The 22,076-nt window shown below is 39.1% G+C and overlaps 2 protein-coding genes across 15 annotated transcripts in view; one reads left to right on the forward strand and one right to left on the reverse strand.

Annotated features, from left to right (window-relative positions):
* LOC135217291 (atlastin-like) overlaps window positions 1-22,076 on the forward strand; it is a 473,758-nt gene that overhangs the window by 371,243 nt on the left and 80,439 nt on the right. For all 14 annotated transcript variants that reach the window (XM_064253090.1, XM_064253071.1, XM_064253142.1 and 11 more), the window contains one exon: window positions 12,701-12,885. In XM_064253090.1, the coding sequence (XP_064109160.1) occupies window positions 12,701-12,885 (185 nt within the window). The remainder of the gene's footprint in view (window positions 1-12,700; window positions 12,886-22,076) is intronic.
* On the reverse strand, window positions 101-9,076 carry LOC135212944 (protein O-linked-mannose beta-1,2-N-acetylglucosaminyltransferase 1-like). The gene is made up of 3 exons (XM_064246697.1): window positions 8,155-9,076; window positions 2,148-2,433; window positions 101-1,890 (listed from the first exon to the last, which is right to left on the reverse strand). The coding sequence occupies exons 1-3, from the start codon at window positions 8,253-8,255 to the stop codon at window positions 277-279; spliced, it is 2,001 nt and encodes a 666-aa protein (XP_064102767.1). The 5' UTR covers window positions 8,256-9,076; the 3' UTR covers window positions 101-276.

A 22,076-nucleotide genomic window follows, 5' to 3' on the forward strand; every position in this document is an offset into this window, starting at 1 on the left:
GTGCAAAATTCATTCCCAGATGTACAACTTCATTGGCTTTTTGTTAATCCTGTTTATAGATTTTTTTTTAGTTCCTGTCCACAATTGCAATGGTCTGAAACATATATCCGAGAAGGGTTTTGACACAAACATGGCTGGTAGGGTCTTCCCCTATAGTTATGGAGAAAGAATCACTGGTATACTTCAATGTTAATTTTATTCACAGCTGTGATTATATTCGATTACCAAGCTTTTTGAAGTGAAACATGGAATGAATGATGCCATACAGAATTTGCTTTACCATTTGACTATCACAAATTTGTGTAAAACATCTTCTGTAGTAGTGTTGGAGTTTTTTATGTCCATTTTGTGTATTGTAGTATTCTGCATCTTGAAGAATTCGGTATCTGTAATGGTGTCCACATCCCAGAGAGGAATGTGAAAAGGTTTCAGATGTGAATAGCTGGAGTAAGGGACACCCACCAGATACAGAGAGGCTTCTTTGGCGAAGCGGAGGATGGTGACTCCCTCGTGATGACCTTGTTCTGACGCCGCCCAAAGACCCAGGCAGTTGTTTGTATGGAAATACTGATATTGATCTGGAGTCTGCCCATCAACAGCAGAGTGATCAAGTCTGTAATAAAAAACGTAGCTGGAATTGAGAGGTGCCTCGGGCAAAAAGTCACCGTCACACGGGTTTTTGACGAGTGGCGTGGCACGGTGGATTTTCATCGATAAATCGGAACGCCACTGGTTTATTTCCAGCTTATTCACGTTTTGCAGGCGAATGGGTGCCCTTTGCACCAAGTTGCTGTCGAAGTTGTGGTGTTCCATCAGTTCTGCTGCTGTGTTAATACCCATTCCATAGTGCCGAGTTCGACTCTGCTCTGGAAATAGACACTCCCTGTCCCCTCTAATGTTCAAGTAGATGTGGTAGTCGTATAGAAGAGTGTTGGTTTCTTTCATTTTCCACGTGGACAGAATCTCTTTGATGAATTCCATGGTCACTGCATAGCCCCATTCAACCTGAACGGATCCGCGCCGTATCGTGGTTTCGTCTGTAAATTTTCGAGTTCCACTTGAGGCAGAAAATCCATTGGAGCAATACAAAGTTGGGTCATTGTAGAGTAGTGCCAGTGTTTGACTCATATAGGAAAAGAAGTCTTTTGAAACTTCGACATCTTCATCCAGGAAAATGGCTGCCGGTGCATGAGCAAACTTTTGGCTCACTAGAAGGAAGACCTGGCGATAGTAGTTGAAGAGATGCAAGTTTCTGTTGCCTTTTAGAGGAAGAGAAACGTATTCCAAAGAAAGTAAATCCAAGAGTCTTAGTGTTAAATGGGGTTTGCCGCCCACCACTACGAGGACGTTGCTTTTCTTCGAGCCGTGGGCTGCTAATAAACTGGTTAATGTATAATAAAGATATTGCTGTCTGTTTCCCGCTGTGATGATAACAGGCACTTTGGACAGCATGTCCATTGCAGTTTTATCCAAGTGAGGAGCTTCTGGAATAGGTAAGAAGGAAGGGTTATATTCATCGCATAATTCCCCCATTCCTCCTACTGTCTCACAGTAAGACCAGCGGGATTTTTCCAATGTGTTGCTGGCGGTAGGGTATGGTGACTCTTGAAGAGAAAGCTGTGTATGGAGATGTGCATCTCCTTGACTGTGCAGGACCCCCACTTCAGAAATTGTACGCCCTCCTTTGATGAACACCCAAGACCAGTGTGCTCCTGGAGTGAGGTGTTCTGCTAACAAAGATCCCATTTCTTGAAGGGTCTCGGTTGCATTCCGAATACCTGAAGCACCAGTGATAGCTAGGCTCAGTATGACTAGGTGTCCAGGGGTGACCCTTTGAAGGTGCCATTGGAGATCTGCCCAGTGTGCCCAGTAAAGCCAGAGGGGAAAAACCTGTGGGTGTTGAATTGCAGCGTTAATCTAGATGTATATCAAACAGAATGCAATTGGATGGAGTACCTCGGCTGTGAATGTAGACTACCTCTTCTCTCAGAGACTGCTTATTAAAGCTTCAGTTTGCCGACTAAATGTGAACTGTTTTCAGGGACTCGGTTTGAATTTAATTCTATGTCATTAAGGTACCTCTTTAAAAGTCAGTCATTCATTGTCATTCAGAAAAACAGTGACTTTCCCTATGTGCAGCTTTTTACCTTGTTGAATATGCGGTTTCCTAATCTGGGATGGAATACAGACATTATGATTCCATGATTGTAGCTCCAACTGCTGGATGACTTTCCCTCTGGTAGTGTCCCCTGGCGTTGGATGAGCTGAGGTTCATTTTGGCATTTGTCTCCCTCGTGTCGTAACACCTCCTCCTCCTCCTCCTCCTTCTCCGCCTCTCGATTCTGGTGACCATGTCGTGGTTTTAGGTGTTGGTGGCAGCGTCCAACAGTCAAAGCCCACTCTTTGAATCCAGAGTGAGACTGTATCCATAATCTGAAAATACCAAAATGCCATTCATCAGTGTCATTGTCGTTGTTTGTCATCAATTCCATCATGATTACGTATTTTTTCTCTCGTGAACAAAGGAACGTAATTGGGCCTTATTTCTTAAAATATCTCTGTGCTGTTGTTGATCCCACTCAGAGCAAGTTTGGAATAGTATACAAAAGGAGATGTTAAGACCCAGAAAATTATAATCTCGTAGAGGGGTTTTCCACTCTGGTGGTGTCCAGGTTTCGACTTGCCTTCTTTTTCTTGAGTATTTTCACGCGCACATGCATACATACATACATACATACACACACACACACATATATATATAATATATATGTGTGTGTACGTATGTATGTACGTACGTACGTAAATATAATAAAACATTCGAGAAAAAGAAGGCATTTCGAAACCTGAATACCATCTGAGTTGAAAAGTCTTTAATGAGAACATTGCTTAGGGAGAATGTTACGAAGGAAAATAAATGTGTATGAGACATGAGAATATATGAAATAGCTGACCTAAAATGAAGGGGGGGGGGGGGGGGTTGCACACGAGGAAGGAGCGCCAGCCATGAATGTGGCGTCAAACTCTCATCTCGAACGCACCCTGATAGAAACATGACTTGCCCTTATGCTACGGGCCATTTTCGCTTTGTCCTGTTGGATAGGTACTCCGATGACCCCGAAAGGGTCACGGTAAGAAAACGTCGGTAAATTGGAAAGTGAAATGAATCCCACAAGCCGAAGCTGACAAATCTGGCCCACTGGTAATTGTAGAGAAATGTGAGCGAGTGAGCATCTTTTATTAATGAAAGTACCTCAAAACTATAGATAGTGTGAAGAGCAGCTACAAAAAAAAAAAAAAAAAGGTTAAAAAAGATATATTAGCAGCATATGAAAACCAAGGATGGCCGACCGAGGTGGTGGTGGTGGTGGTGGTGGTGTGTGAGTGGGGTGGAGGGGGGGGGGGCATGCTCCCGTCAATGTTGATTTTGAGTTGGTCAGAAATGGACAGTATTTGTTACTTAAATACACACCTGTAAAATGTGTGTATGTATGTATGTAAGAAATTAAGAATCGATAGATATGAGGGGCGCGCACAAACATATACATAGGCCTATACCAACTTATTACAGAAAGGAAATGAAGAAAGTGTCAGATATGAGGATAAGTGTGTTCGGTTCCACTTACGAAAATCTCGAGTTCTCATTCAAATCTCTTTGAGGTCTGAATCCTGACGTAACTGCCTATGACGCAGAAAGCGTGACAGACAGAAGCGTTGAACGTTTTGACCGAATCGTATGTCTGCCTGCGAATGAAATGCCACCAAATCCTTGATTGTTGAACGAGAAGTGTTCAAGATTGACTTTTCTGAGTATGTATATGTAGAGCAGCATCCCGAACTAGATCAGAAAGACATCCGTAGGTACAGCTGCAGATATTGCGTACAGAGCTCATCCAGAACATCATTTATTTCCTTATCTGTCAAAAGTTTTCAAATTGTTGTTGTCGGCACCAGGTCATTCAGCAGCTGAAGCGATTCAAAACTTATTTGCGAAACCGAACCAAAGAAGAAATTTTACGAGATCAAATTCATGCTGCCAGCCTCACTCATCGCTTCATCTTCAAAAGGTAGACATTTAACTCTCTCTCTCTCTCTCTCTCTCTCTCTCTCAACTCTCTCCTCTCTCTCGTCTCTCTCTCTCTCACCTCTCTCTCTCTCTCTCCTCTCTCTCTCTCTCTCTCTCTCTCTCTCTCTCTCTCTCCTCTGATTATGGAAATTGTCTAGAGAATTTCCGCCCTAGAGAATCCTCATCATATTTATCCATCACACTGAGATTAATTTTTTGTCCCTTTCCAGCGTGCCACCTCTTCCTTTTTTCGCATTAACAAACTATAATCTATATTTTCTTCACGTTACAAAACGCTCTCGGGGAAAAATATTGCCGTTGTATGTAAACTCAAATATAACCATACAACATTTGGTTTATATATACAACATGACCAAGGATAGAATATTTTGTATCTAGTGCAACTGGGTCAAAATGACTATAAGAGAAGTTGGGCGCAATTGTCTTGATCCCTCAATGAGAGGTGGTCATCAATCCATCTCTGATGAAAGCCAAGTATAAAAACTTGTGTGTCACATTTCCTTCGTTACCAGATAAATATGGAACAACAAAAACTCACAAAGAAAGTTTTCCCGTTGTGCAGCTGTTGTTTTGCTGGTTCCGCATCGTAAAATTGAGCAAAATACCCAGTCGATATTCTTGACCCGTTGGTTGTACTGTCAGCATCTCTGATTTGATAAATGAATCAAATCATGTACAGATTGCTAGAGAATCCAGGCTTGTGAGTTTCGTCGAATAGGTACTTCATTACAGAGCAGATGGCTGGATACGTCGACCATTTTCCAAGACACTCTGCGAGAACAGTCTCAATGATGTGTCGAAGAATGCACATTTGAATCCAACGGGAAACGACCCCGGAAATGTTGATGTGGGGATGGGGCTCACTAGTTTGGCTCAGGGATAGTGGAAATACTTTTATGTATTTGGTCAGGAAACGAAAGTATGAATAATTCCGGTAGTTATTAATGTGAATGAGTATAATCGGCAAAATTCAAGATGGAAATGGAAAATGGTGGATTACCTCTTCATTACATAGAGCTGGCTTTTCTTTTACTACTCCGTGTTCAGAAACCCGACCAACATTTCTACTTTTATCCATTGTCGTTACTCTGATCAGAACAACACAGTTAAGAAATCGGTGTTCACAACCATGTGCTGAAATGAATAGATGTGATTGAGGATTAGTACAGAAATAAACGGTTAACAACAACAGGGAATTGAAGCATCCTAAAGACCTGCCATGCAGCAGGACCATTCAAGATTCACTCTCATATTCCGCACCCTTGCTGCTGCACCAACAGCTCATTTTCTTTCCGGCACAAGTCCACCGATTCTAATAAGGGTCTGGATTCACGAGCCCTAAAAACGTCACGTTGCTGAGCCATCTAACGCTGTCTTTTATAGACTGCAGTATCTCCCCATGCTTTTCATTGGAAAACCACCCATTTGGACTACACGAGCGTTACTAGCATAGCGTTAGGACGCGTTACTTGGGCGTCAGGAATTTCTAAAAACTCCGCGTTGCTACGCGAGCTCTATTGTCGAAGCGTTACTGAGTATCAAACAAGCATGTTTAGTTCATTATGGATACTGTCCAAGTAGGGACTTGTGTCTCGAAATCATAGCCATGCAAAGGAAAATGTGAGACTGTTGGGTTCACCCTGCATTATGGGATAGACACTACTGGTCAGTTTCCCGTCATATTTGGAAACCACCGAGAGCATGGCGACAAGTTTTATCTGTATTACAGCTATAATCATTCCTTTTGACATTATATAATGCCGGCCTGCTTTCAACTTCACACATAAATTTGCTGTCTCTCATGGTGCTGGAGTAGAGTGGCATCTGGAGAGGAGCGTCGATAGTTTCCGGTATCTATCAGACAAACACTTCAGACACTTTGAACTAGCAGCCTCATTCCAAAAAAAACAGTATCTGCGCCTGCATTTCTTTAGTGAAGAAAGCATTATATATATATATATATATATATATATATGTGTGTGGTGTGTGTGTGTGTGTGTGTGTGTGTGTGTGTGTGTGTGTGTGTGTAATTACGATGCCAGTAAATTGAGTGAAGCGATGCAGAAAAAAAAATACAGAAAGTTACATTGACTTTTCTTTCAATACTTCTATATACTGTTCGAATGAAATCAAACATTTCTAGAAAATATAACGCATTCATATACTATATACAAGATAAGAATACATTTAATTTACCGAAAGAAGAAACTGTAGAATGTTGTAAAATGTAATATATAAATATATATTTATGTATATATATATATGTGTATATAATTTATATATATATATATATATATATATATATATATATATATAAAGTAATGCCTACAGTGCACCGCGAGAAGTGCACTGAAGGCACTTCCCTCAGAACACCAAGAGGAAAACTATCTATTAAGAAATAACTCAGGTATGATATCATGATTATAATCATCTCAATTTGAAACAGAAAAACTTCCCGTTATGAAAATAGAAACGAGGCTAATGAAGATAGCATAGGACTCGAGTTTTTTCTATTTCTAAAAGCAAATGCCAATAGGGTTGACAACCTAGTTCCCTTTTTCAACAAGGGGACCACTTGCCCCTCCTGAAATCTGGAGAGAGAGAAATATATATATATATATATATATATATATATATATATATCTATATATATATATATATATATATATATATATATATATAGATATATATATATAATAATTTTTCAGCGATTTCAGCAGGGGCAAGTGGCCCCCCTTGCCCCTATGTGCGGCCAACCATGTAGAGGAGCCCAGAGGCCTATCCTGTCTGGTGCCTTCCTAGCAGGTGGGCGCCATTAGCGTCTCTCTCGTGTAGTCTCAGCAAAGGCGGGTACACTTGTCCCCTCCTGAATTCTGGATGAATTATATAAATTATATATATATGTGTGTGTGTGTGTGTGTGTGTGTGTTTTTCATTATAGAAATGTAGGCACTGATACTGTTTATGGAATGAACCTGCTAGTTCAAAGGGTCAAAAGCGTTTGTCTGATTGACACTGGAAACTATCCTTGTATGTTTGAAGATTTGACCCCCCCCGGAAAATCTGTAGCTGGCGCCCTCGATGCTCCTCTGCAGATGCCACTCTACGCCAGTGCCATGAGAGACCGCAAGAGATGCTCGACACGGACAAATTTATGTGTGAAGTTGAAACCAGGTCGGCATGATATAATGTCAAAATGAATGATTATAGCTGTGATAAAGGTAGAACTCGTCGCAACCCCTACTCATGCTCTCGGTGGTTTCCAAACATAACGGGAAGTTGACCAGTAGATCGAGTCTGTCCGATCATGCTGGTTGAACCCAACAATGTCTCACATTTTCCTTTGCATGTCAAATGATTTCGAGACACAAGTCTGTCACACATCCTACTTGGACAGCATCCAGAATGAACTAAACATGCTTGTTTGATACTCAGTAACGCTCGAAAATAGCGCTCGTGTAGCCTGGCCAAAAACTCAACGTTAGACAGCGTCAGCAACGCGACTTTTTTAGCGCTCGTGTATCAGTTTATAAGGCCAGAGCCACGTCACACCAATTCAGAAAGAGAGAGAGAGAGAGAGAGAGAGAGAGAGAGAGAGAGAGAGAGAGAGAGAGAGAGAGACTTTCGAAAAGCACAGTACGTGTACTACGTATACTTCCAAATCAGAAGAAATCGTTTTCCTAATATGAAGAAGTGCCAAGTAAATCATTCTTCAGCGACACTCATCAAGAGTGGGTGTGATTTGGTTGAAAGGGAATTAGTCTCGTGTCATTTTCCTTAGTAAATTCGCTGAGCATTATTATTTTTTTATCTGATAGGTAAGATGGGTGAAAGAAGAGTAAGTGCAGTTAGCCAGCTAACATTTGCTATCTTGATACTATCTATGCACCACGGTTGAACTCAGGTTCCTGGTTGAACTTAGATTTCGATGTATTCGTTACTTTTGCAGATGTTAAGATGAAGAAAGCCATTCTGCTACCCGAGTCATTGATGGGTTAGCAGTATTTTCTCAGTGTGTAAAGGCCCTGATTTGACTTCGGTGTGAAACAGTCAGATAAAAGTGTTCTTACCTTTCCTGTAAGTCAGGTCGAATCGGCGACATTTGTTGAGTTGTTCTGATGGCCAGAACGGTAATGACCTGTATCAGATGGGTAGCGCGGCTTCCTTCCATGTTTCCTTCCGGTGACTGCAAATGACTTCGGGAGGGAAAGCTACCTGTCTCTACTCAAAGTGCCTGTTTTGTCCGTTGCCCGTGGAAGGTCGCTTGTTCTCTTGTAGGAACGAGCGAATGTGCGTGCGGTTCAGATTGAAGATGTAGCCGTCGCTGATTCATCACTGGAAGTGCTCACTTGGGTGGGTCATCGTATGAGTTCTTCCGGAGATGCTACTCTGTGCGGGGGTGAAAAGAAAAGAAAAAGAAAAATAAGCGTCTTAGCAATGACTGTTTGCTGAATGTGAGGGGGAGGAGGAGACCAATAGGAACAGATGGATGTGGCGGCGTCGGTGAATTGTGGCATCGCATTTGTTTATTTGTTTGTTTGTTTGATCTTCCTGTGCACTGTTTTGTTTCCTTTAGCCACTGTGGACTGTGTTCACTAAAACATGACATTTCTTTTCTTACTAAAAGGATTGTATTATTTTGCACATTTTGATTGCTTGGGTTTGGAAAATGAACGTCGTCAACTGCCAGCCTTCCTTCAGTTTCGTTGAATCTCTCTTTTGGATTTCTCTGGTTCATTTTATTCTGTCATTCCTGTAGACACGTTAGACACTTGCTGGATCATTTTTTTCCCCCAATCTTGTGTGTTGACAATAATTATTACAGTTGCTTTATGTCATCGACAATATTACTGTTGCTTTATACCATCTTTTCACAAGAAACAAACTCTAGGTAATATAAGAAAAAGCGTCATGAGTAATACAAAGAAATGCAACAATGCAAACTTTGGCTACTTCCATATCGACGGGAGCCGATGCAGGGAACTGAAAATATGCAGGGATTCAACTCGAGTCATACAAGTTGACACACACACACACACACACACCAGACTTGCTTCACTTTTTTTATTTTTTTTTTTTTCCGTCGTAAGTAAAGGCTGCGTTCCCTTTCATACGGCTTCGGAAGTGCCTCTAGAAAAAAAAGGCTCAGCGTTGATGATTCAGGCTTTGGGAATCATTTTGTATTTTCGTGATGCGTTTGATTAATTATTTACTCATTGTATATCTCCAAAAAATGTTTTACATTGACTTTTGTTCTGTCGGCTAATGTGCTTGAGAACTTTTCGTATGGTTTTAGCACAAGTTTAGTGAGTGATTTTTATTTGGACTCACAGCCGAGGGTTAGTCTAGAAAGATGAACATGCATGTAGCTATTAGCACTATAAGGTGTGGTTGCTTACCAGTTTATACACTGAAAGTATGAATGCGTTCCACAGAGTAACTCACTTCTGTTGAGAATATGGCGGTAGGACAATATGAAATAGAATCACTGGAATACAGGACAGTACTGGGTGTGCCTCTGCATGAGCAACGTCGGCAATGCTGGGCATTTTCTTCATATTTTTCCTCCACTGTTTCCTAAGAAAGCTTCTGTAGCTTTGGCTGAGGAATGAGGAAGGGATACTGCTAAAGCAGAGTTGAATGTCCCGCGGCGGTTGATGGTTTGGAACTTTGGTATCTGTTCGACTCGAGCATCTTTGAAGCTACTCATGACGTAGCATCCTTGTGTGCGCCTGCGCAGTGCCTGCCCACGTGACAGACGTTTATATATCAGCTGTTTTTCATAACGAGGGATAACTTAGCTTCTTGGATGGACCTCTGTGCATAAAACTTCCACTACATCTGCTTGCTCTCCCTCACTGGTGGGCCGTGCTGCCTCCACCTCTCCTTCGCGCGTTCTCTCGTCGCTTCCTCCATCCTCAACCATCTTTCTTATAGCAACTCTCTCTCTCTCTCTCTCTCTCGCTGACCACGCGGTCAGCACGTTCTTCCACTCGCTCCGCTTTTGGAAGAAAAGATGATGAAGAAGAGAGAGAGAGATGAAGAGAGAGTATCTCAGATAGAGAAGAGAGCGAAGCAAAGACCGATGAGAACTTGATCTGTATGAGTAGAGCTGCTACTACGACTTCTCTCTCTCTCTCACTACTACATGCGTCTCTTCTGACTCGCACTCGGCCTCGATCGACTATCGCGACTCGAGATACCAATGCGTGCTCTCTTCTCCTCTCCAACGCTTTGGATAATTCTACACTCTGGTCACCAACTGACTATAGTCCCGTATTTTCAAATGACCCAACTCTCTAAATCTTCTTATTTGTACGTTCACACTATATTATATATATATATATATATATATATATATATATGTGTGTGTGTGTGTGTGTGTGTGTGTGTGTGTGTGTGTGTGAATTAGTCATGCCCATCGCACAAGCCACACAGAAGGGTTATTTCCTATTTCCTAATGGAAATGGAATGATTTTGTCATAGTGTTGTCATTTGGACTGGCGGCTTCCTCGATACGTTGGTACATGTGTCAATCTACGTTTGTCAAAGCTGAGCGAGTGTATAGTACCTTCACAAGTTGGTTTTCATATTCCTGTCAAAAATTTCTTGTATAAAACTCGTCTCAATTATGTTCATTCCAACTGTTTTGTAATATGCAAGCTTATCAGTGAATAATTGAAGGTTTGGTCCCAATATGTAACCTGGTAGACGAAAACCAGGTCCTTACTTGAAAACCATGGAGCGAAGAAGACATAGTTGTACCTGAAAAATGGGCATATGAAGAGTCTGGCCATAAGTGAAACTAGTCAGTCTCGAATTGTTCCTGTTATAAAGATCAGTCAACTGAGAATTGTTCCCAGCAGTAGGCTGTGACGAATAAGTGACAATTCGGTTGTCACACTAAAATGAGCACTGAAGACGTGCGACCTTTGGTTTCAGTTCGATTACATTACATTGAGTTTGCTCTGACATTAAAATGTTGACATTGATGTAGTATGGTTCTTAGACAAATTGGCGGTCCTGCATCAAATGGCACACAAGATTTCGAGTCTTCCATTGAAATGGTCAAAGAATCGGTCTCTGCATGATCACATTAAAACGAAGGTGTATATGGAAAATGAGTAGATAAAGATTCCTGTCTTTCTGCCTGCCTGTCCGTCTGTCATTTTAAAGATTATGTCACTGTGTCCTCAACATTCCATATTTCATACGTAGGATTCATAGCAAACTTGGTATCAGGGTGGACCTTCGTTTGTCTGTCTCTCCATCAGCGTGATAGACACACACAACTCGTTACTAAAGGACTTTGCTCAGTGTACTTCCATTGAATGCCTGCCTTGGTAAGGTTCTGGAGGATGGCAACACGCAGAATGTCCCCAAGAGATAAGGACGGATGCAGCATATTACTGAAAACGGGTTTTTTTTTCTTAAACATTAATTAAGGAACGCTTACACTACACTCAGAGTCTCAGGTTTAATTAAGGTGACCTCCTTTGCTTTCGCCAGTATTCTGGTTAGGTCAACTCCCCATGAAAAGAGGACGAGGCTGCTGCATTGTGACGTTGTCACTGATGCACTCTGTATTAGACATCTCCCTGAGGCTCTGTATTAGATATTAGACAACTCTCTGAGACTCTGTATTAGACATTTCCCTGAAACTCTGCATTAGATATTTCCCTGAAACTCTGTATTAGACATTTTCCTGAGAGACTGTATTAGACATTTCCTTGAGTCTTTATTAGACATTTCCCTGAGACTCTGTATTAGATAATAGACAACTCTCTGAGACTCTGTATTAGACATTTCCCTGAGACTGTATTAGACATTTCCCTGAGTCTTTATTAGACATTTCCCTGAGACACTTCATCAGACATTTCTCTGACTCTTTATTAGACATTTCCCAGAGAATCAGTATCAGATATTTCCTTGAGTCTTTATTAGACATTTCCCTTAGAGACTGTATTAGACATTTCCATGAGACTCTGTATTAGACATTTCCTTGAGTCTTTATTAGACATTTCCCTGAGAGACAGTATTAGACATTTCATTTTCCCTGAGACTTTATTAGAGATTTCCCTGAATCTTTATTAGACATATCCCTGAGAGACTGTATTAGACATTTCCTTGAGACTCTGTATCAGACTTTTCCTTGAGTCTTTATTAGACATTTCCCTGAAAGACTGTATTAGACATTTCCCTGAGATTCTATATCAGACATTTCCTTTAGTCTTTATTAAACATTTCCATGAGACACTGCAGTAGACATTTCCCACTGAGGCTTTGTATTAGACGTTTTCCTGAGACTCGGTATCAAACATTTCCCTGAGACTGTATTAGACACATTTCCCTGTGTCTGTGTTAGACATTTCCCTGAGATTGTATTAGACATTTCCCTGAGTTTGTATTAGACATTTCCCTGAGACAGTGCATATTAGACATTTCCCTAACATGATGTCACAACACGAAACTGTTTATTGTATTAGTTGTATTGATACAGCTGTTAGATTGATGAAGACGCTCACTTTGTGACAGTAGTAGGAGTCTTTGCGACTGTAGAGCAGAATTTGTTACATGACAGATGTCTTGTTAATCACGTGTTCATTTTCTTTACAGACATAGAAGAGGAATTTGTCAATCACCTGAAGGTTCTCGTGCCACGATTGCTTGCCCCGGAAAACTTGGTGAAGAAAGAAATTGGTGGGCAGCCTATCAAAGCTCGCGACCTCTTGAAGTTCTTCACCCTTTTCATGGAGGTTTTTAAGGACAATGACCTCCCAGAGCCAACGACGCTTGTTGAGGTGAGTGCCGTCTCAGTCCTTGTTTTGTTGCACAGTTCCCCCCTGGAATTTCGACACAGCTACCTTCACCCATTGGTTCCTGTTGTATAGGAATGTTATGGTAACACTGCGGGTCTTTGTGTACCTGTTCCCACGTGAATGCGTCTTCATATTGTAATTCAGTTGTATTCCACATAGGAAAATGAAAATGGTATGTCTCAGAAAATGACCAACAGTTACGTCCTCCAATGGACCTCTTCTTATCATAGGGCTGAAAGTCATGTGTTCAGTGAGATAAAACCCGAGAATTTAAAAGTCGCCAGTGAATAGCAGGAACACTCGAGGCCAGGAATTGCCTATACTAGAAATCTACAGAGTCCAAGGAGACCCCCCCCCTCCATGTTCATTCAATCGATACATTCTATAAGAGTGATTTCGAATGGTTTACTGTTATGATATATACTACTATTCTCATTAAGCTCGAGTGGAATGTATTTCTTAAGTTTTGTGATACATTTGGGAGGAACTCAGCAAATTTTGTCTCCGCTTGTTTATCTAAAAGGTGTCTTGTGTGAATGACTATTTTCTAGTGCTAAAGTGTAGCATGCCCTCCAAAGAGTTGCGGTAATTTTACCCTGCGAAGGTAGCATAGTAAGTAGTCTTGTAATTGAAGGCTTGAATGAATAGTTGAAGAACTACAGACAGCCTGTCTCCTTTACTGGATTTGAACGTGGTTTATAAAACTTAATACTAACATCAATTTGGCTAAATTTGTGATATGGGTGAAAAGTTGTATTGCTTGATTTGTATTTCGTTGGGGAGGTGTAGATAGGAAGGTAGGTACCTGTCTATTTAATTTCAGTTGATAATGTTGGTGTTTGATCCTTTTTTGCGGATTGAAAGAGTAAGTGACTTGAGGGAGAACATCGTGATTTTCCTGGAGAGTTCTTTTCAACAAGAGCAGTTGCCACCTTGACGTCGAATCACAATTTCTGATGGGTGGAGCCACTAGCTGATAGGTCTGTTTGACCTTTAAAATTTTACATGATTTGAGTTCAAACTGGTGTGAGCCAGATCGGCTTCTATCTTTTTTAAGTTTAGAAATGGCTTTAGTATGAAATTATTGAACTTTTGGGATAGTCTTTATGTTAGAGAAACTTGAATGGGTTACCGTAGCAGATTATTACCTCTGATTTAGGGTTCGTTAATATAGTGATTAGTACTTCAGGCAATTGGGAGCTGTTCTTTGTAGTAGCTTTCGATGATGGCTTAGATTAAATGAGTCAGGTACTTCTTTTTTCTTTAATTTAATTTTTTTCCGTGAGCAAAAACTTTAGGTTGATTCAGATTCATAAGAAGGTGGGATATTATACTGGATTGCTGCAGACTCATGTGGATGCCATTAAATTGTGGACTAAAGAATAAACTTTCTCTACTATGAGTAATTTGATCCCATATTATTGGTATCCTGTGTCCAGATGTTTAATACCTTGTGAGTTGGGTGTTTTTTGCATTTTCTTTTTCATCTGTTGTACAAGGGCCAGTGTGCGCATATCCTACTATGGGCGCTGGCTTGGCGTCTACGTCTATTTACTATTCTCTTTTAGGTTGTCTTCGTGCTATGGCTGAAACTATTTCTTGTGAAGTGAGTCTTGCTCTCATTTTACTCATTTGACTTGGGGTTATTTGAAAGTGATCAGCATTATTGTCGATTTTGTGTGTTAGGTTTCCTTTGGCTTTACTGTGGCTTGCTTCCTGTTTAGCTGAGTATGTGAACTCTTTTCGATGTCGCTGGTGGTGAATTTATATTAGTCTGATTTTAGTACTGAGTTGATTTCTAATTTGATCTTATAGAGTAGGGGCAGTTCAGTCACATTTGATTTGCCATTGGTGCCTGGCAGTGTGATACGTTTGTAGAATTGTAGATTTCATTGTTGAAGTACCCGTCTATTAGGTCCATTTGTGGCTCTCATTGTTAAAGCACGCGTCTATTTGGATATGGGTTGATTCTTGTGCATCCTCTGTTTATCCATTCAGCTTTAACTTTTTGGTAGGTGTGGGTATCAATAGGGTTATTGGGCTGTATTTTTGTAAGCTTTATTTGTTTACATCAGATGGACATTGTCTTTAATTGGTTACTCTTCTGTGGCTCATACAGGCTTGGTCTTGCAAGGTCTCTGCGTCTCTCGGCGGTGGGGTTTGTCTGGCTCTGCCTCTGTTATGATTGGCCATGCTTCTGGGGTATTGCTTGGCTAATATGGTATATGAGCATCTAGGTAGATTTAGACTGTTAGTTAGAAAAGGTTTGCTTAACTTTATGCCTACTATGGCTTTATGGTGATATTTGCTGATGGCTGGAAATATAGCAGCTACTCCTACTGTTAATTTGTTAGGAGAACTTAGTTTGTTTCTTGGGCATGACTAGCTATGATTCTGGTTGGCCTGCTTTCCTTTCGATGGTCTGCTTAGTTGTAGGCTCTTTATATTTTCTTCTAAGTCAGCATGGAAAGTAATTCAGGGCTTTGTTGCTCAGGTAAGGTTCGAAAGTATTTAGTTCTCATGCTTCACAGACTTCCTTTTAATGTGTTAGTGTTGAAAGGATCTGTCTTGACTTGTTAATAGCTTAGATAGTTTGAGTAAGATGTTGGTTTGTGGATCCAAAGATATCATATTTTATTCTGAGCAGTGTTGTGGAATAATAAAATAAATCTGAGTAGTAGTAGTAAAGTATTTTTATTAATTGTGTCTATTTTTAGTTTGGTGGCTACTTTGGGTCTCCTTTCCGTTGGTTATTGTTATTTCCTGGATTGAGGGTTGGTTAGGGTTAACAGAGCCAGAATTGAGAGGGCTTCAATTATTGACTGTATGTCTGTCGTATCCGTATCTTTCGTTTGTATTCATTCCTCTATAGGTTCATTTTCCACAGGTGATCATATATCTGGGACTATAATGTTGGGTGTTTTATTTACCTGGTCTTGGCATGTATTTGTATTTTCCGTGTATTTGCTGATTATTAGGCCTAATATAATTAGTATCCTACTGGTTTGGGATGGTTTGGGTTTAGGTCCTTTCGCTTCACTTATTGACTGTCAGAATGAGAAGTCTGCCTGGGCTGGTAGATTAACAGCTTTATCTAACAGGTTCGGACACATGGCCATTTTAAGTATCCCTTTGATATTAAGTTCATTGAGCTGAAATTATTATTTCTACATGGGAAGGAAGCTCTTGCTAGAAGTTACGTTATTTTTTATTTTCTATAAAAAAAAAACTATTGAGATGGCTATTTGTCTGCCTGTGTCCGCACTTTTTCTGTCCGCCCTCAAATCTTAAAACCTACTAAGGCTAGAGGGCTGCAAAGGGGTATGTTGATTATCCACCCTCCAGTCATCAAACATACCAAACTGCAGCCATCTACCCCTATTTAGTTTTTATTTTATTGAAGGTTTAAGTTAGCCAAGATCATGCGCCTGGCACCTCTATAGGTGCCAACATGGGCTGTGACTGAGAACTCCATACAACTTTACATGTGTACCGAAAACTCTATTGCCAAACTTCGGCGCATTTTTTACTTCTTTTACTAATGTAGCTGCTATGACTGAAAAGGCCCCAATTCCATTCTCTGCTTGATTACTTGCAGCTGTGGCTGTTCCAACCCGTTTTTGCCTTAGTTCATTCTTCAACACCAGTTACTGCTGGAGTTCCATCTTTTCTTCTGATTTAGCTCTCGGTTAAGCTTGGTGTTCTTTTGCAGGACTTTGTTGTTTTCGTTGGGGTGTTTGATGACCCTGTTTATTATGGCCGAATTGGTGGCTAGTTTTGAGATTGACCCAAAGAAAACGATTGCCTTATTTACTTGAAGGCAACTAACTGGTTGTGATCATTATTATTTTAAGACTCGGTTGGACTACTAGCTTTCTTTCATCTTCAGACTCATGCTTTATTTAAGACACTTTTATTTGTGTGTTCTAGGTATCTGTTTATTATTCATGGGGTTGGCGACTATCAAGATATTCTAATCTTGGGGATAAATTCATTTTATGCCTATTGGAGTTTTATGTATTAATGTGGCTCTTTGTGGATATTCCCTTTTTGAATGGGTTTTATTCTACAGATCTGAAAGTGGGTTGGAATTCCTTAATCCGTTGAATGAATTCTGTTTCTAGTTGCTAGCTTTAGCCACTTGTCTGCCTTACTATGTGTTATAGGTTTCGTCCGGTATAGTATAGGCTTAGTGGTGGTTACTCATAATATCTGTGAGAGATTCAGATGGTTTCATGACTTGGCCTATATTAGGGTTGAATAGGAACCTATGGGAGGTGTTACTGGCGGATACGTTGTTTCTTGACTGGTTTCCCATCCCTTACTATAATTTGTTTACCTTGATCTATAATATTGCTTCTTTGATTGTTAGATTGATTTGGGGATTTGTAGAGTGCGTGTTGAATTGATGGTAGAAGGATCCTCTTGTTATCTTTTTTTGGGTGTCTGTGATGTTCCGTTTATGCGCAGCTGGCAGATGAGATGGCGGTTTATCTGAATATTATGGGGACAGGGTTTTCATATGATGTATATATATGATAAGAACCTCATAAACTCCTCTGGCTATCTTCAAGCAGTTCAGGAAAATAACCTTAAGACTTCATTAGTAACTGTATTGGTTTGGCTAGTAGGCTGGTTGTTCATGATCTAAACTTAAGAAGAATCGAAATATTTTGAGCATTACACTGAAGCTGAAAAGGAGGCAAGTTTGCCCTTCGGTCTTTTCCTTAATGAGGCAGAATGAGAAATCTGCGTGACAGTAAAACAGAAGATGAGTGATCATGTCCTAAATAATGTTCTTATGAATAGCACACTGATAGAGCCCAGTCCACAGTGCAATATGGATGATGCAATACTACAACTTGGCGTCATTCAGGATAAGGAAACTGAATCAGATAAAAGGGCAAATTTATCATACGAGTAAAACAAAAGAAATCTGCCACACAGACTCGTGTGTCATTCGATCTCACAAGTCTTGTGGCCCTTGAAATTTTGTCCCCAAACACGATTTCAGTATTTTCGCTTTATATGTTAGTTTACCATTTAGGTACATTTGTTTTTATGTACAAATATAAAATGAACAGTTCCAGTAATAATGCATTTCTTGTAACAAGTCAAAAATGATTCTCCTAATTGTTTTGGTCATAGGTCTCTCTCAGTCAGCTGATTTTGAGAACGTCAGCATTTGCGTAGCCTACTTAAGTCAATGTATATGGCAGGTGGTCAGTTTTCTATATGAGGATGATGGTGGTATAATAATATGATACTAATACTTTATGAATGGATTCAGTACGAAAATATGAAGTTTTACTACCATTACCATGACTATCTTTAATACAGCTGCAATAGCTTACGTGTCTTGTGCGAACAGATATATTGTAAGTTTAACACCCAGCCCAGCCAGTCGTTCACACACACACACACACACACATTTTGTATCTTGGGTAAGGTAATGTCATAATATGGTAACATCTGATAAAAAAAAAAGTGGCTGTCTAAAAATACGTTAATTGTGTATCATAGACGAGAGATAAAAAGAAAGGATTCTTTTTTTTATTGAGAGTATATTTATACAGTATATTTTGTTGAAAATATGGGGGGAAAGGGTAGATAAATGCCTTTTTCATAAAGTTTTCAGTTTAAAGTAATGGTTGTTATTTATAAACATCGAGTGTTTATGGTAATGTGGCGTTGACAGGGTAGGGGCAAGTAAGGGTATGGAGTTGCCATTTTACACTCAGAGTTATTTATACTTACGTTTATCCAGGTTTGGCTTTTATCCTTTGTGTTTATCTGACACAGCCTTCTTAAGTGATATATAATCAAGTGAAAAGACTCAAGAGATAAGATATTTAGGTTAATTTCAATAGAAGTTAACCAAGAATATGAATAGAAATACAAGGAACAAAAACATACATGCCCCCAAAGATCCATGTACACTTGGAATTTGGATCAGTAATAGTTTTAAAGTTATTTTTCAAGTAAGTAGAACTATTAGTAGTGGGTACACACATCACATTTGACGTACAAGTTTTACAAGTTTTTACAGAAATGTACAAAAAATATAAGTAAAGGCTACAATGCACCGTCTATCATTGTTTTCACTCTCATAACCGATACAGTTTAAATGATAACCAGGCCTTTCATTACAGGTGCTTACAGCACCTGTAATGAAAGTATTGCATAATAAAAAAAAACATAAATTACGACGATTTAAAGTATTGGCCAAGCACGACAACCAATAAAAACTTCAAATACTCAAGTCTTTAAATATCAAACTAAGGGTTCCCTCATTAAACACTCAGATTATCCCGTTGTTTCTGTCATAGCTCATTGTTGTTTGTACCCCTGATCTTATTATATATTTATCATATTATTTTATTATATTATTTATATATCTATATATATATATAGTATATATATATATATACTATATATATATATAGATATTATAGTATATATAGTATATAATATATATAATATTAATAACTATATATTACGTATATCTTTTTTTTTTTACTGTTAGTGTGGTTCTACTTCTGTCATTTGTGTTGTAAGGTTAGCGGCTTCTGCCTTATGTACAAGTATATTACTGACTTAGTTTGTTTCTCCAGTCTTTGAAAATTTTCTTAAAATTATAATTTTTTATGTGATCCATTTGGAGAGTTTTGTGATTTTGCCATCTATTCGATTTTCCATAGAATTCCCTGATGATGAGATTCCGAATCACAAAAAGTAGGAAGAAAGTGTGTGTGTGTGTGTGTTATCACAGCACCATGATTCATATACGTAATATGCATTAAGCTAAAAATGTCTTTTGACATCTAATTCATGCTACCTCGGAAGTAGTATATTTTCATATATGTTAACCGAAGGGGAATTCTTAGGTGATAACAAATTCATTGGCTCATGGTCACGAACCACGTAGCCAAGAATTCAGGATGCACAGTGAAGTTTTCCTTACCCACAAAGCTTTCACGAAAGGTATAAGTTAACAACACCTCTCGCCTACAAATCCATGTCGCGCTCAGGTATTCGTTGATTTAGAGTCAGCATCAACCCACTTTGACCTTGATAACTTTGTAGTGCTTTTGTCGCACGTAGCCATATGACGAGGCTTATCACATCACCATGATTCAAACATACGCATTAAGCTACAAATGTTTTTTAATGTCAAATTCGCTCTAATTCATATATTTTAACCGAAGGGGAATTTTTATTTGGTAAGAAATTTGTCGGCTCAACTAATAAATTCCCCTTCCGGTAGAGCAAATTAGACATTAAAGGACATTTGTAGCTTAATGCTTCTATAGGAATCACAGTAAAGTTAAGACTCATAATATGGCTCTGTGCAACAAAAGCACTACAAAGTTGTCAAGTTCAAGGTGGGTTGACGCTGACTCTATAATAATATAACTGGCTTATAACTGCCAAATACCCAGTAACCCCTTCATTAAACTTTCTGTCTAGTTTAACAATTCACAGATTAATTTGAGACAAAACAAAAATATACCTTAAATGATCATACTAAAACAATTTAATATTTCAAATAAAGATACACCCCAAACCATCATCTCAAAACACCCTAAAGTAACCTTACGTACAGTACTCTCCTACTGCCATTACTATTTAGGCTATATACACCTCTAAGACACGTATAGCTGCCTATTTTAAGAGTTCATCGCCAAATTTGAACGGTCAAACAATAATATACCTCAAAATATCATCCCAGAACACCCTAATGTAATATCATTTCAAGGTCATGTTGCAAAATTATGTACCAACCGACAACTGTTATTCTTCAGTAGTATCCCCAACTATTCAGATGCACATTTTCTTTGGCCTAGGTAACTTTGCGCATCATTCTGTGCTTACATTTTATGTATAATGATATTTTCCGGTGTAGTAAGATGATTTTGAAATGCTATTTACTGTACAGGTACGTATTTTAGGATTCCACTTTTGTATAGAGCTTATCTAAAATACGTGGGTAGCTTAGAACGATGGGACATGTACGTACCTTAAAAAAGAAACCTAGGTTTGTTACACCTTGTTAGTATTTTCGTGATTACACACAAACACACGTAGGAAATAAAGAAAATATTTACTAGTAGGTTCTTAATTTATGTCGTATTGTGGTTAGTCCTTGCCACCTCCCATAAATTTATTTTAAAAAATTTTTTGCTGTCTTTCTCTTTCAGTATACATATAATATTTTAAGAGAAAACAAAATATCTCTTAACATAATATTTCACTCACAGAATCCATGTACACTCGGTGGAAAGTTAGGATACAGTTTTCATTAGCTTTCGTTCATCGAATTTCCCATTTGTTTTTTACTAAAAGGGCGGAATATCGAAAAATTTGCTCTAGACTATGAAAATACATTGCAAATTATATGTTAAAAATTATTTCGCAAAATTTACTCTAGACTATGAAACTACATTGCAAGTTGTATCATATAAGTTACAACTGCAAAACAAAACCGTTCAGACACTTAAAAACACGATATGTATCAGAAGTAATTGGAATTTCTCAGATGGATTCGTTCATAGAGATCTGGTAGATATAATGTAAATCTCTGATTTACTCGTTTTCCTTCATGAACGGGAATATTATTGCATCATCATTCGTTCATAGAGATCTGGTAGATATAATGTAAATTTCTGATTGTAGTACTATGTATCACAACGACAATATTTACACGTTTTCCTTCATGAACGGGAATATTATTGCATCATCATAAGTGGTGAATGTAATTATTTTAGTTTCTACAAAATTATGTTTGTATTCCAAAGCGTTTAAAGATAGCTGACGTCAATGGCAGTCAATGTTGCGACGGCTAAGGTAGGTTGAGCAAATCTAGTTGGATCCGCAAGAGCGTTTTCTATGATGTGAGGAGGAGCCCTAGAACTTCGAGCAGGAAAGCGCAAGTCACTGGATGGATACTGGCTTACGTAACGGATTTCACACTTTGATTACTTTGACGTTGACATGGATCGAATGCTAGTTGCTGTTTACAAAGCTACTGTCTTTAAAACAAATGTTTATCAAGGTTAAAGTAGCATGTCAACTCAAAGATGTTCTGGCTATGTTCCCATTACAAAGCAGTACGTAGTTAGCCTACATGACTGCATTGCATTACTTTGCCGCGAGCTCAAAGATCTCCCAAC

The sequence above is a fragment of the Macrobrachium nipponense genome, chromosome 19 (assembly GCF_015104395.2).
Source record: "Macrobrachium nipponense isolate FS-2020 chromosome 19, ASM1510439v2, whole genome shotgun sequence".
Lineage (NCBI taxonomy): Eukaryota > Metazoa > Arthropoda > Malacostraca > Decapoda > Palaemonidae > Macrobrachium > Macrobrachium nipponense.

What these genes read in the sequence shown, in the direction of transcription:
- LOC135212944 (XM_064246697.1), bottom strand. Translation starts at nt 8,255, where the DNA reads ATGGAAGGAAGCCGCGCTACCCATCTGATACAGGTCATTACCGTTCTG. An exon ending in CGACCTGACTTACAGGAAAG is followed by an intron (nt 2,434 to 8,154) that starts GTAAGAACACTT and finishes TGGTATTTTCAG; the next exon opens with ATTATGGATACAGTCTCACT. An exon ending in GAAACCGCATATTCAACAAG is followed by an intron (nt 1,891 to 2,147) that starts GTAAAAAGCTGC and finishes CAACACCCACAG; the next exon opens with GTTTTTCCCCTCTGGCTTTA.